Genomic DNA, 16,085 nt, shown 5'->3' on the forward strand with positions numbered 1-16,085 from the left:
TCTCTGTCCACAACCCTCTTTGAGGTATGTTTGCTTCCTATGTGGACCGGGGGAGAGATCTCCTCCCCCGGCAGGAGGTCTCACCATGCAGCAACTTGGACCGGCTTTGATGTTCATTTGTATGCCAGCGAAATGTTCTGGATCTGGATCTGTGCTCCCAACTGCTTTCTTGTCTTTCGCTCCATGATGTGTCATATTAAAATGTGGCAGCACTGACAAAAATGTCCCAATTTTGTATCAATCAATATTTGACGGTGAATGTTCTTAATAGCTCCGCCGAAGGAAACATGTTTCTCCAGCTGGGCTCATAAATAACCGGTGGATCGTTTGCCTCCTTAATACCAGATGAATTCAGCATGCATTTGTGGCCTCTGTGTTTTGTTTTGTTGTGTGTGTGTGTGTGTTTGTGTGTGATTCTGCTTGTGTGTTTCTTTATGGATTAAGCCCTTCACTGGTTTCATATCACTGGCGACCTCTAAATCCTCTAGTCGTTCCCTCAAGGCCAACTCTCCGTCCTAAATTCTGACCAATTCAATCCAATCAATGGGTGATTTGGAGGAAGGGAGGTCACCCGGAAGTAGTTGTTCTCAGGGAGATAGGAGCGGAGCCCTGACAGAGGACCTCATAGAGGACTGAACGCCTCTACCACCAGGGGGACAGACGAGAAAACAACACACATCTGGAAGAAGCCAAAGAATGGATAACAAAATGCAAACATCAGGAGATAATGATTTTGCTGCATCCCCTGTTTTCCGACGATCCATAAATTAGCCGAGACCGACCATAATGAAACAGTTGGATGAATACAAAGTACATTACGCAAAAACACATTCTAATGTGGGAAGTCTCTCTGTCGCCTGAGGTCTGGGCTGTGTGTTTGTGTGTATTCTGATGTGTGGGTGTGAGTGTATATTCTGCGTGTGCTGTGTGTGACTGTGTATTCTGCCCATGCAGTGTGTGAGTGTGAGTGGGTATAATGCGTGTGCTGTGTTTGGGTGGGAGTGTGTATTCTTCGTGTGCTGTGTGTGACTGTGTATTCTGCATGTACTGTGTGTGGGTGTTAGTCTGTAATTTGCGTGCGCTGTGTGGGGTTGTGAGTGTGTATTCTGCATGTGTTGTGTGTGGGTGTGAATTCTGCGTGTGCTGTGTGAGTGTGTATTCTGCACGTGCTGTGAGTGGGTGTAAGTCTGTATTCTGCGTGCGCTGTGTGTGGGTGTGAGTGTGTATTCTGCGTGTGGTGTGTTTGGGGGCGAGTCTGTTTTCTGGGTGTGCTGTGTGTTGGTGTGGGTGTGTATTCAGCGTGTTTCTCCGATACAGAGGAGCCACTGGCTCATGTGCTCTGCCATGTGCAGACGGTATCAGCGGAGATATTGTCAACATGATCTAGTGACTCATGCTCCATCCAGAAGCTCTGCAGTCTCAGCAGAGCGGTCTGAAGTGTTCCTCCAAACGACTCATGACCTCCTCACCTCCTGCCACGGTGTTGAATCAATCGATATGAAACAGTGGAGATCACCACAGGATTTAGGGCCTGCAGCAAGCGGAAGTGTGAGTCCTTGTTGGGCTTCGACTAAACTTTGATTACAGGTGTCCCCCGCCCCCGTTCTATTCCAATGAGTCACTCAGTGGGAGATTGTGGAGCTCACACACCCACACAAGCACGCACACACACACACACACACACACACACACACACACACTGTCTGCATCATATAAGTGGACATCTAACCAGCACACTCCAGTGTTGAAATAAATGAGGTGACCGTTTGACAGACGGGAGGAAGAGTGAGGCACTGTTGGAGGGAGGGGGGGCCCAGGGGTGGGGGGGTGGGGGAGTGGTGGAGGGTGGAGACCCAAGCGATGGCTGAAGAGGCACGGAGAGGGAGGAACGAGAGAGCCATGGAGGTAAGACACAGCCAGAGAGAGCAGAAGGGAATCTGGTGGAGGTCTTGTCTACCTAGAATCAGTGGTGCTGAATAACTTGACACACACACACACACACACACATCTATTGTACATGTTAAATGATGTTTGAAAGTCATCACGTTACCAAAGCAACAGCCCCGCGCAGCAGAGAAATGCTTTCAGAAATAGAACAGACATTGGTCTCCTGTGCATTCATGCAATCTGGCTTATTGGGGGAATTGAGAGCAGGGAGGGGGGGTTTATGGTGACCAGGAGAGAGGACCGGGCTGGAGAACAGGCCATAAAGAGCACAGGAGGCAGATGATCAATTAGAGAGAGCAATGACTGTAAAGAGCACCAGGAACATCTGATCACTTTAGAGGCTTACAAGAACATTCAAATAATTTAATTCAAACCCAATGTGTTGTGTGTGTGCCTTCAAATATTTTCGAAATGTAAGAACCATGCATGATATGGCATCAAAATAACATGGTCATAAACGTGACATATCTGACAATACTTTGCTTGCAAAACATAAGTCTAACATAAATCTATATTATATAAGCTAGATAAGATAAACAATTGATTATTTTTATATTATATAAAGCAGTTACCATGGGAAGTGCCAGCTATAGGAAGACACCAAACACTTGAGAGAGACACCACCATGTGGCCATCTGGTGTTACTCCGCCGTGGACTCCGGACTTTACCTTTACTACTTTAGATAATTTCAAAGCATTTATATACGATCAACATGAGTGCATCACTTTTCAGACATTTGATCATCAAAAAAGTAACACTGTATCAGGAACATATTTTTCAGAACTCAAAACTCACCAATTTGTGAGTGATGGCCAACGGTTGGAAATCAGTAGAACGGATTTGGAGGTATACCTCCAAGTGTCATGGGTCTCATTATTCATACATTATTCATAATGTCTCAGACATTAACAAAGCTTATACAACTTTGATCATGAGATGAAATGATTAACATGTGCTGCATTGCCTCCTATTGTGTTTTTAATTAGAGAGACCAACAAGTCATCAAAATGTATTTCTCCACCGTTTGTCATCAAAATCCCAGCATTATGTTTTTACAACGTGATATTATGATGAAAGGTTAAACAATAAGCAGAGAAGAGGGCTTGTTTGGTCTTTCACTACATGTCCCGAGTTTCAACTTTCTGACTAGCTGCTTCAATGTCCGCCCTCATCATTGCTCCAAGATCGAAATGGTGCCAAACACAAATATTGAAGTAACTATATTTGTAGCCTGCAATACAATAGTATTGATGTTCAATCCAACATGAAGTTTTTCAAGAGTTATGCTCAGATCAATTCCACAATGTCTGACTCATCTTCCTCTTTCCACCCTGGTCAGACCCTCCCATGACCCATAATGACTCACCTCCCTCCCTCCCTACTGTCACTCTGGCCATGCTGAATGACCCCCCCCCCCCCCCCCCACTCCCCTCCCTCCTTACTGTCACTCACCCCATGCTAAATGACTCCCCCTCCCTCCCTCCTGTCACTCACCCCATGCTAAATGACTCCCCCTCCTTCCCTAGTTTCACTGACCCCATGCTAAATGACTCCCCCTCCATACCTCCCTCCCTCCCTCTCCCTACTGTCACTCACCCCCTGCTAAATGACTCCCTCCCTTCTTTGCATTAATCTCAGCATGATTCATCATGGATCAGACATAGCAGCATAAAAAAGGGAACATCAACAAAATGTCTACATTGACCAATCATCCATTCCCGTCCCATCCTCAACACCCTTGTGGGCCCCAGCCTCGGGCCCTCAGCGGCCCCCCAGGGGCAGCCTCGGCAGGCAGGCGTAGGAGCTGGCGAACAGGCGGAGGTGGATTGGGTTGGCGTCCAGCCGGATGTCCTCCAGGTGGGGGCGGCTGTAGCTGCGGTCCTGTGCGTTACAGAACGTGTCCTCCTGCAGGCTCTGGATGTTGTTGCTCTACAGAAATGGAAGGAGGAAAGAGGAAGATAAGGAACCAATGAGAGGATCTTCAGGGATGGCTGATGCAACACATTTTTACTTCAATACGGACATGTGCAAACAACCAATGCAGATATGTGAATACTCCATGTGTATGAATTGGTAAGTCTTTGATGTTTGTTTCATAATTGATCAGTGCATTGGTTTAAGTGGCATGATTCCATAGATAACGTTTCTGTGTTCCAGCGATGCTCTTTCCTTTATGTACCATGGCACAGTTGTTAAGTTGTGCGTGTTGCTTGTTCCAGGTCAGTTTATCCTGTTTCTATTGTTGCTCCAGGGTTTTTGTCCTACCTGTAGATGAAGTGCTCGAAGGCTCTCAGGCAGGGGTGTGGGAATATAACTCAGATGGTTGTTGGACAAATAAAGGAACTCTAGTTGGCTCATATCCTGAGGTTGGAACAGAAGAGACAAGGGAGAACAACAACATATGGTAAGACAGACACACATTCAGCAATACATACAGTGGCCTGGAGAGGGTGCTGTTGGTTCACATGTGGCAGGAACACAAGAAAAGGCCACTTTAACCCCATCAAATGGCCTTTTCAGTTCAATTTGACAGAATATGAAGTGGTCTGGATTCTGGTTAGGTTATATGTGACCTAGTTTGGCTCTCATATCCAATAAGCTACCATACAAAATGCAAAGAGGCCCTTACCAAGATGTAATGACCCTTTGTTTAATATAGGGGGCAGTGATGTGAACGCCAATACGTTTGAGTTGCCCATAGTAGTAATACCTGTACCATAGTATCATAGTACCTGCATGAGAGGACAGAGCCGGTCTGAGGGGGTCTGAGGAGGTCTGTGGAGGTCTGAGGAGGTCTGAAGTCTTTGGAGGTCTGAGGTAGTCTGAGGAGGTCTGAGGTGGTCCGAGGCGGTCTGAGGGGGTCCAAGGTGGTCTGAGGAGGTCTGAGGTGGTCTGATGGGGTCTGAGGGGGTCTGAGGTGGTCCGAGGAGGTCTAAGGAGGTCTGAGGTCTATCAAGGTCTGAGGAGGTCTGAGGCGGTCTGAGATCTATGGAAGTCTGCGGTCTGAGAAGGTTCTGAGGGGGTCTGAGGAGGTCTGATGAGGTCTGAGGGGGTCTGAGGAGGACTGAGGTCTGAGGGGGTCTGAGGGGGTCTGAGGAGGTCTGATGAGGTCTGAGGGGGTCCGAGGAGGTCTGAGGTCTGATGAGGTCTGAGGGGGTCTGAGGAGGTCTGAGGTCTGATGAGGTCTGAGGGGGTCTGAGGAGGTCTGAGGTCTGATGAGGTCTGAGGGGGTCTGAGGAGGACTGAGGTCTGAGGGGGTCTGAGGGGGTCTGAGGAGGTCTGAGGTCTGATGAGGTCTGAGGGGGTCTGGGGAGGTCCGAGGAGGTCTGTGGTCTGAGGGGGTCTGAGGGGGTCTGAGGGGGTCTGAGGGGGTATGAGGGGGTATGAAATAATTTAACATACATCTGCCTGCAAGCCACACTCCCATTGGTCACACCCCAAACCAGTGGGTTGTCATTGAGGGTCAGGCAATAATGGTTATTGACACAAAGTCCCTCACTAAAAGGATCAATCCATGACCTTCCCCAGATTTGGAGTACATGTTGTATTGTGGATGGCTGATTCTAAAGAAACAGCCATAACCTAATGAACTGATCCCAGTTACCCTACTGCCATTTGACAACAATTGGATTTTACAGCATCCATATATGCCCGTGGGCACCAATCATGTTAGAATCTTGCTGCGGAGTCCCATTCCGCTGACATAGAGTATATCTAGGAAGCAATAACTTGCTGCCGTTATCCTGTTAGCATCCCAGAAGGTCAACCGGCTGTCAGACACGGACATCAAGGTCACCTGCTGCCAATGTGGAGCTCCACTCATAGACACAGTGATTACTATGTTGTTGATGCAAGAGGAAATCCATATGTAGCTTAGGTAACCGTATCTTATTGCTTTGCTTTCCCCTGTTGTGATGTAGCCATATGTTAACCATCAGCGAGAGTTTGAACCCACAGGGGGTAGGATCAATCTTTTCTAGATCGTAAAGAAGCTGACACCCGTTACATACATCTGCTCAGCGAGAACCCAGGGACCTCTCACCATTACCTAAACCTTAAACCTTTCCTAAATGAGGACACCTCATTCAAACTTGGGCGCTCACTCTACACAGAGAAGCAAACAACAGTTAGAATATACCTAGTAAGTGCTAGCCTGGCTTCACCAGACAAATTGCAGAATGTACTTAGTCTAGAACCTCCCTGTTTATTTTCCATTTCAAAAAGTTGAAACCACCGGGCGCAGAACAAAATCTCTCTGGATCTAATTAGAAAGGCCTACAAAATAGTTATATATTCAGCAGCTGTTGGGTGCTTCCATGCATTTTGAAGTCGCATCTGACCTAGAAACACTTCCTCCTAAAGGTATTGCTAGTACAGGCCAGTACAGGCCAGTACAGGCCAGTACAGACCAGTGCAGGCCCGTACAGGCCAATGCAGAACAGTGCAGCCCAGTACAGGCCAGTGCAGACCAGTACAGGCCGGTACAGACCAGTGCAGCCCAGTACAGGCCAGTGCAGACCAGTACAGGCCGGTACAGACCATTGCAGCCCAGTACAGGCCAGTGCAGACCAGTACAGGCCGGTACAGACCAGTGCAGTCCAGTACAGGTCAATGTAGGACAGTGCAAGCCAGTGCAGGCCAGTACAGGCCTGAGAAGGCCAGTACAGGCCAGTGCAGACCGGTACAGGCTAATACAGGCCAATACAAGCCACCAAGGGTCTCCCACGTTGTTGCAAAGGAAAGGGGGGATTCATTTGGCAGCCATCTGCAACCTCACCGCTAGATGCTGCTTAATACTAGACACTACACAAAACAATTGTGATCAGACAAGGAGCCTCTATGTATATTTTTTTAATCAATAAAAAACCGATACACACAATGCACTCTCAATCTTTCACATTCATTGTTGAGTCACTAACCTTTAAATTTTAATTGAAATTGTAATAAGCGGTGGGAATATATTTCCTAATGGTCGCTTGTATTTTTAAAAGCCTGCTCAACAGGGACTGGATTGGCTCCAGCTGTCATTTTTTGTTGACCACAAGATGCCGCCAAAGAATCTTTTCCTATTATTGTCATTGTTATCTGTCTTTCTGAACTGCCCTCCAGAGGCCTGTTTCAGGTAGCTGGTTTTGAGGCAACCCCGAGTTTGTTCGCTCTGAGTTAGTGGAAACTCTGGATTTTCCGTTTCAGGTAGCAGGTTCAGCGCAACCGAGAGTTAGTTGCTGCGGCAACATACGCCGTCGACCTAACCTGCTCGGGAGGTGGTCAGGAAGTGTTTGAAATGGCATGTCCTTTTCTACGAGAGCCTGTGTACGTAGTAGAGGCTTCGATCCTCAGAAGGAATCTCCGTGAGGAACGATTATTAAGACCCCGGTTGGATATACTTCATTTTCCTGATAATTTTCTTCACGAGCGCTATCGTTTTTAAGCGGAATCCATCATTTATTTAGACCACCTTCTCAGCCCCCATGTTAACTGTCAAACGCACCGGGAGCATGCTTGAAGTTTAAGTTTAAGTTTTTTGACGCAATTAACGCATGAGTAGAATGATCTGCCCCGTGCATCCCACCCGCTCTGTAGGCTACTACAGTCACTTTAACGTTGTGGCTTTCCCATGATCAGAGTAGCTGACTAACCACGGACCTATAACTGCTGCAAGTCAAGAAACTCATTTTAAGAATGCAAGGCAGAAAAGTCCCTGGTACTGCTTTTAACCAGATGCTGTTCTTCTCTACACGCACATGCTCAGCATAATCGTCTGCAATGTTCACTGAAGTAAAACCCTTTGAGTAAACTGTTCAACAAAATAACTTGTCCCACCACAGCCCGTGTTCTAATAAAGACAATCTACTTTTTATGAGGATTTCTTTATTTCCTGAAAGCACAAAGTCATTCATATTGGGTATGTTTTTAGAGCAGGGAACAGTATCCCAGTTTCCACCTCACCCACCTTTAACTTATGCTCCAAAATTTGGATCTCCAAAGCATCCTTTTGCATCTTTTGAATTGTTACAATTGCATGAATGTTGGTGTGGGCATCTGGTTCAAGTAGCCTAGGGCGATGACGCCATCAGTAACTGGAAGAAGATGATTAGACAGTGAAATTATTACTTGAGCCAGAATCCCCATCTAATTTGTAACGTGCTGTGTTGCGTGTACATATTTAATTATTTTGAATAACCAACCTCTTATAAAGGCATTTCTATCCTGGAGGGTGGGGGGGGTCAGAGGAGCTCCCCCCAGGGATGCCCTCAGCCACAGGACGCATACTCTTACATTTACTGCTTAAATATAGGCCCATCACATGTTGAAAAGCAGGCAAAACAGCACAATTGATTTGATTTCAATTAAACATTAGTTTACATTTTTTAACTATATTTTTGTACTTCATCTTCATTTGCTGCCAAGTCCTCTTGGGGCAACTTGGAGTTGCGTAAATTGACACACACACACACACACACACACACACACACACACACACACACACACACACACACACACACACACACACACACACACACACACACACACACACACATACACACAATTTAGCCTACATATTGAATGAGTGGAAGATATTAAACTATCCTCTTATTTTATTTAACTAATTTATTTTACACAGGCATTGACTTGTTCAGCTATTTCCTGCCAAGCAATCTCTCGCGCTCTCGCTGCCGCGGCGGTATTGTTTTTTTTTGTTTAAAGGGGTAACTGCTCGGCATATGCGTTCATTAGAATTTCCAATTCCGTGGGGAAAAGTAAGTGGATCTCCGCTTTTGGTCCATGTTTGATCATGTTATCAGAGATCCATTGATGATGGCTCTTTATAGTCAACAGGCACGCCCCCAACCCAGCGTGAACACACTCCGAGTTGATTAAGCCAACGCTGATCGCCTGTTCTGAAACCGAAAACCCAGAGTTTCTTTTCAACCCTGAACTCTGAATCAACCAACTCAGAGCGCAGGATTAAACTCAGAGTATGTTAAACCAGCTACCTGAAACAGGCCTCGGGTAACCAGTTCACCTGTTCCTCATTGTCTCTGTCATGTGTCTTGTTAGCTTGTTACCCCAGAGTCTTTAAACCCTGTTCTGTGGCATTGTCTTGGTTGAGTCTTCAAAGTGCTCCCAATAAGTTTCAGTGTATTGCCTGTTTATTCCTTGGATTGTTTTGACTGTTACTGACCTTGCCTGTTTTATAAACTCTGTTCCTACGTTTTGTGTATTCTGGTTTTTGGAGAGTTGCAACCAAAAGGCTTTTTCTGTTCCTCCAGGGAGAAATAGTGTTGCAGAAAATGCCATCTCATTCCTTACAACGGATGCTGAAAGTGGTTGGGATCAGACAGCCCTGCTTTCCTCCATGGTCTATCTGATGCGTTGAAAGACTAGCTGGCTGCAATGTCCTCTCCTCTGAGAGTCCTGAGCCGATGCAGTATGGGCGTACCCCCCTCTCTCAGGCAGGGAGGGATCACCGATGGAGGGAAAAGTGCTGCATCTATTCTGGTCACTTCAGACGTTCTTACCCATAGCTCCTGGGAACCAGTACCATCCAGCTGAGGGAGGGCTGTGACGCTGGTGCAGGAGTCTCCCTTTCAGGAACCGCCACCCTATTGGGAGAGCAGAGTCTCTCCTCTGAGGCATTGGTAGACTCCGGCGCTGATTTTCTTTTTCGCTGCTGGTCAGTCTTGCCCAGACACTAAAGATTCCCCCAACAATTCTCTGCCCTGGACGTCCAAAGTCTCGGTGACAGGAGAGTGACCTCCACCACGTCCCCGCTACGTCTTCATGTCGGGAACCATCAGGAGGATATTCCTTTCCATTTAATAAATTCTCCAATTTGTGGTGGTCTTGGGTTGTCAGTGGCTGAATCTCCACAGTCCTGACATTGATTGGATAACCGGGACATCTCCTAACCTGGATTATCTCTTGGATTTTGGCCTATGATCCAATTAGATTTTTTTTGTTCATTCTACTGGAATACTGTACATTTTCTAAATTGCTCCTAACTTGAGTAAAACCCGTTCCTTGGTGGCTCAGAGATTTGTCACTTGACTACCAATCCTGAGACCTGGGTTCAAGACCCCAGTCTGACACAAGAAGATGTTTCCATATGATTTTATTTTATTTCATCAATGTTGAGTATACCACCATAACCATTTGATTTGATGGAACTCACAGCGGTTGTTAACGTTATTATTTCATTCGTTTGACTCTGTGTTTAACGTAAAGGATTGTTGGTTCTGATGAATTTTTGTTACCTATTCCTTCTGATAACAAATAACTGTATATTACAAACCATAATTGACCTTTATAGTTTCTTTAGGGTTCTGCCCTGAGGAGAAAATTCTTGAAACTTTAAATTGAGCATTATCGACATTGAGTAATATGACAGAACATTGTGATATAATTTTTGGCAATATCGTCCAACCGTAATGACCTATTATGTTCTCTACAGAAATCGTTCAATATGTCAAATATATTTCCCACCGATAGGGTCCTTTGAACTCTAGAAGGATTTCACAATCAAAAAGATTTGAACTCAAATCCACTAGAAAAGCTTGAGGCACAGAGATGGCACATAGAGATGGCACATAACTAAAACTCTCCACATGCCCCAACTTATAGTGGTTTTCACCTCTTTCTATGCTTTCACCTCGCCTTGAAAAAAAGTGGTGAAGTGGAGCAGAGAGATCGCCATCTCTGTACCGAGTTCCAAGTGCGGGTGTGGTGACGTATATCATATGAAGAGCTGTAGTTCACAAAGCGGCCTCACATAAAACCTAAAATTATAAAACTTCTTCACGAAAGTTCTTTGGTTTCTTTGCATGAAAAATTATAATTTAAACCCACAAACAACATATGTGTAATCCAGGGCATATAAAGACTGGGACCAGAAAATAATTATTTTCTCTCCATTGACACCCATTCATATTTTTCGATCTCATAGGTCCCATGGGCTCTACCGGAAGGGGCGTGACTTCGCCACTCTATCACGTTCAACCTCGTGCGCAGCTGCGTGTTAAACTCCAAAACCTCAGATAATTATGAGACATATTCTGAATTATATGATGTATCTTAGAGTCAGGGCCCTCTTCAAGGGGGGGGGGGGGGGGGACGCCAGAGGATCAGGGTAAGGTCAGGGGGGCGTTTGCTCAAAAAAGGTTGAGAACCACTGGACTAAAGCTTGCATTAATTGTTTAATTAGGCATCCTGATAAATATGTGCTACAATATCTAATTGCAGCCATCCCTCTACCCATTTTCTTCAACATTTCATCTATCTGACTTGTCCAGGGGTCTCATTTATAACCGTTGCGTACGCACAAAACGGGGCTGAAATTGGCGTACGTGACTTTCCACGCCAAGGTTGTGATCTATAAAAAACCAACTTGACGGGAAATTGTGCGCAGCCCGAAGCAAACTCTGACCCATGCGTACGCATACTTTAGAGGAAAAGGAGAATTGGCGACACAGATGGTGTGGTGGTGAACTGAAGTCAGACCGAAGAATTGTAGAGTGAGAAGAACGATTATGTTTTATCATCGCCCATCATAAATTTAGGCCCCGTTCACACGAAGCCGAAACGGGCGAAACCGTTACGGTTTCGATCTAACCGGTTTCGGAGTATCTCCGTAAAGACGAAGCCAAGCGAAACCGGGTAGATCTGTAGAAACGCTGTAGTACACATTCCAGGCCCATAAGGGGCGCTGCTTCTGGTACAGAAATCCAGAAGAAATGAAATAAGAAGAAGAGGCGAGCATGCGCATAAAGGCTGCCCTTATGCGCATGCTCGCATGTGATTTCTGAGACTCCGCGGGCTTAACAGTCATTGGCTAGGAGGTCGAGGGGTGGGGCGATGACGTCATGGTTTGCGGTTTCAGTCGGTTTCAGGCGTACACACGAATCCAAAACGAAACCGGGTCGATTTGAAACCACCTTCGAGGGTGGTTTCAGAAGTTTGCGGTTTCGGTCAGCGGATTCGCTGGCTTCGTGTGTACGGAAGGCCGAACCGTACAAGACCTTTGCGGTTTCGCCATGAAATCGGCTTTGTGTGAACGGGACCTTAATTTCAACCCGTATCATGCGTTAAATCTATGTAATCAGAATAATTTAGGTCAACTGCGTTATTTCTCAGTTATAACTCCAGAAACATCTCCTTAGAATAGAAATAAAAAAAAAATCTCTATATTTAATCCCGTCACTCCATACTGTCCACTGACGGCGCCACTGCATGGAACAAAGCATCTGTCCAACATGTGTCAATAACATAATATTTTTATGTGACACTGTAAACACATAATCAAATGTCAATTCAATCCCAAGTGTGGAAAACCAAGCCACACTCCTCATCACAATCGTTGTCCGTTACTCTTGATGCTTTTCATGACAAATCAGGCATTAAAAAGGGGTTATGTTCAAGAACATTTTACGTGGGTGATTACAAACTGCCAGTCTTATTACCGTAACCCTATAAATACAGAGGTGAGCGCCGTGGTAATAGTGCACCATATGGCACTTCTGGCGGACCATGCAAATGGCAGGATTCGGAGGGAGAGGGTCTTTAGGGACCATAACGATTTATTGGTAGGCTACATAAAAGTATGTAACTTTATGTCAGACCACTTCTTTTTTAATTCTGGGACTGTGCGCTCCGTGCTACTGACAGAATTCACTGCTGCAGCAACATGTTGCCACTCACTCTGCTTTTTGTTGTTGGCGATCCCAATCCCGTGACTGCCGAACAAAACTACTTTTCGGGCCTCCATCTCACCCACCAACCTCCGTGAAATTTCGCTTTTTTGCTTTTCTCTCAGTACCATTGTTTCCGATGAGCCATAATACTTGCATCTGAGTCTCTTTTATATGCAGATCGAATTCATGAGGTCATTTGCATTGACCTTTTATGGTTAAAAAGGGGCGTGTACAGGGCGGAACGTGAAGCTGATTCAGCTGCGCACACTTGTAGGCAGTCTGTGATTTATAAAGAAAAGATTGTGTACGGTGAGCGTACGCAGGGTTTTATAAATCAGAATATTTTTTGGCGCACGCAAAACTTGGCTTTTGGGCGTACGTACACTTTTAGTAGCGATCCCACGCACAGTTTTATAAATGAGACCCCAGGTCATTTGGCTGTCAATCAGCACACCAAGTAGCTTAACTTCTGTGACCTGTTCGATTTCTTTATCATCATAATAGTTTTAGATGCAGTTTCGGCTCTACTCTCCCTCTCCATTTAGAGCGTAATACTATGCATTTTGTTGTTTTTATGTTAAGCACCATTTTATTTATCTTAACCCATTTCCTTATCAGCACTAGCTCTTAATTTAGAACCTTTTCAAGATCTGGTGTCAGCGCTGTTGAATAAATGGTTGAGTCATCTGCGTACATAGCAATAGATGCATTGTTTAGAATGGCCCTAAACAACTCCCTTGCGGCACTCCACAGCTCATAACCCTCATTTCTGAAAAAACACCATTAAAGTACACGTAAGTATTTTCTATTTGTAAGGTAACTATTGATCCAGGCAACAGAACCCCTATCAAAACCATAACAGCACCGTTTATTCACTAATAATCTATGGTCAAGAATATCAAAAGCTGCACGGAAGTCTAAAAAAAACTGAACCAACTATCTTTCCTGCGTCTATTTCTTTCAGCCAGTCGTCAGTCATTTGGGTTAGCACTGTAGCTGTGGAGTGCCCCTTTCTGTATGCATGTTGATGAGCTGTGTTCAAGTCATTTATACAGAAATAATTTTGCTCATATTCTATTCTTTCCATGATCTTGCTTATGGTGGGTAGAATGCTTATTGGTTTACTATTCTTCCCTGAGAAATTCTCTTTATTATTCTTTGGCAGTGGGATCATTTTAGCAATCTTCCAGTCTGCTGGGCAGATTGATTTTTCAAAACTTAAATTAATTATATGGCAGATAGGCAGAGCCTATATCTGCAACAGGTTTAAGCAACCTCACATCTAGGTTATCAAAACCCACTGGTTTGACCTTACTGAGTTTTATTAATTGTTCTACTGTAGACACCTTGGCTTTTTCAAAGTGGAAACTACATTTATTCTTCATCAATTTGTTTGTACTAAGCCTGGATGAGAGCTCTAGATCTAGACCCTTATTTTCTCCCTAATTTCTGGATTTGATCACTGAAATAATCACTTAAATAGTTATCAATTTCATCTGGTTTGGTGATAAAATTGCCCTCTGCCTCTAAGAAGGACGGTGTAGATCTACCACTTTTTCCCATTAGTTCAGGGGTCTCAAACTCGCGGCCCGCGGGCCAATTGCGGCCCACGGGACGATATTTTGTGGCCCCCTACTTGATATCAAAGTTAAGTGTTAGTGCGGCCCGCACGTTTTAATTTTTATATATTTTTTTGCCGAGTCGCTGCGCTTGCCCGTTGGCCTCATTTATAAAGCTTGCTGCGCACAAAAACCTTGCATAAGACGGAGGTGAAGTGTGCTAGGCCAACGGTATGGCTTCTCCCAAGTCTGTGTGCGCTGGAGATACGCCCTTTCTGTGTGTATCTCTTTCCAAACACCATGCACCTGACCGGGTTCTCTCCTGTGTGGCTCCTCTGATGTATTTCGATCTTACTGAAGCATCTGAAACTAACCGCTTAGCAACCGAGTTCCTCAAGTTGTGGAGCTTCATATCCCTGAGCATGAAATGTGTGTCAGTTTTTTTTCACTGCAAATGTTGGTAGGCTATGTTCTGACATGATTGATTGCGTTTTATAACTGCATGGGCCTGGATACGTCGGTAGGGGTGTGTGTGTGTGTGTGTGTGTGTGTTTGTGTGTGTGTGTGTGTGTGTGTGTGTGTGTGTGTGTGTGTGTGTGTGTGTGTGTGTGTCCAGTGGGAGAGGAAATATCGACGTGTGAAAGAGTGTTTTGTATCAAGTTGAGGCCGACACATATTAATCGAAATTTATATATCATAAGTTACACATGTATTAAAAAAAAATTCGGGTTGAAATTGGGCTCGGGCTCATAATTACAGTTAATGTGTCGGGCCGGGCCGGGCTCGTACAGAACATGCACGGGTCGGGTCGGGCTTGACACACACACACACACACACACACACACACACACACACACACACACACACACACACACACACACACACACCAACGTTTGCGGTGAAAAATGCTTCTGCACATTTCACCCCGTCTTCGCAAGGTTGTTGGGCGCAGCAAGCTTTATAAAAGCCCTGCATGGGCCCTGCAGGAGCTGTGTGAGAGGAAGCGCTGCCAGGTCTCTGGCAGTAAGGAGTAGGCAAGAAAAGCCATATGTTCAGAAGAACACTTCATGTTCTGAAGAAGGTTCATGTTTTAAAGTCGTTCATGTTCAAAAGAGCCATTCATGTTCAAAAAAGCATTCATGTTACAGAACTGTTAATAGTAAAGCTTGAGAAGACTGGATATTTGTACTTTTTTGTGGAAAACTTGATGCGGCCCAGCCTCACCCAGAATCTGCCTCCAGCGGCCCCCAGGTAAATTGAGTTTGAGACCCCTGCATTAGTTGATTAAAAACATTCCACATGGTCTTGCTATCTATACTACTATTACTAATTCTCTTATGACTACATTTTCTTCTGGGTTTTTATTCAACATTGTTACAACGTTTCTTAGTTTACGATACATACTCCATTCTCGTTCACCACCAGATTGTATTGCAACTGCCTTGGCTCTATCCCTCTCCATCATGTGTGCTTTAAGTTCCTGATCTAACCAAGGAGACAGGTTTTTCACACTGTTAACTTCCTGACAGGAAGGGAGTAGGCTAATAAACTGTCAAACGCACAGAGCAAGATTAGGGTCTTCCTTCTATATAACTTCAGACCAGTCAACCTCTCTTACTTCATTACAGTAGTTATATTCATTAAAGTTTTTAAAGATCCGTTTGAAAATAACTTTCTCTACTGCTCTACTGCATATTCTTGTAGGCTTCTTGCCTACTTGTGATCAATTACATGTATCTGCCAAAGGAAGTAGGCTAGCTTTAAGCGGACAGTCTCTCAGATTCCAGTCTATAGCCTATTTAAGTCTCCTAAGAAAAACATTTCATAATTTGCATCACACACTTTGTCCAGTACTTTACTTATTGTCTAAGTACATTGTAGTTGCGG

The 16,085-nt window shown here is 44.9% G+C and overlaps 1 protein-coding gene and 1 long non-coding RNA gene across 2 annotated transcripts in view; one reads left to right on the plus strand and one right to left on the minus strand.

The window, feature by feature from the left end:
* Positions 1-2,296: 2,296 nt before the first annotated feature.
* Positions 2,297-16,085, minus strand: part of optc (opticin) — a 34,503-nt gene continuing 20,714 nt past the window's right edge. The window contains exons 6-7 of the mRNA XM_030374646.1: positions 4,214-4,309; positions 2,297-3,877 (exon numbers count right to left, since the gene is read on the minus strand). Of these exons, the coding sequence (XP_030230506.1) occupies positions 3,710-3,877; positions 4,214-4,309 (264 nt within the window). The 3' untranslated portion in view covers positions 2,297-3,709. The remainder of the gene's footprint in view (positions 3,878-4,213; positions 4,310-16,085) is intronic.
* Positions 3,871-10,606, plus strand: LOC115557066 (uncharacterized). The gene is made up of 3 exons (XR_003979158.1): positions 3,871-4,021; positions 4,200-4,352; positions 9,223-10,606. It is a non-coding gene; the product is annotated as an uncharacterized LOC115557066 (long non-coding RNA).

The sequence above is a fragment of the Gadus morhua genome, chromosome 13 (assembly GCF_902167405.1).
Source record: "Gadus morhua chromosome 13, gadMor3.0, whole genome shotgun sequence".
In the NCBI taxonomy this organism is placed as follows: Eukaryota; Metazoa; Chordata; class Actinopteri; order Gadiformes; family Gadidae; genus Gadus; species Gadus morhua.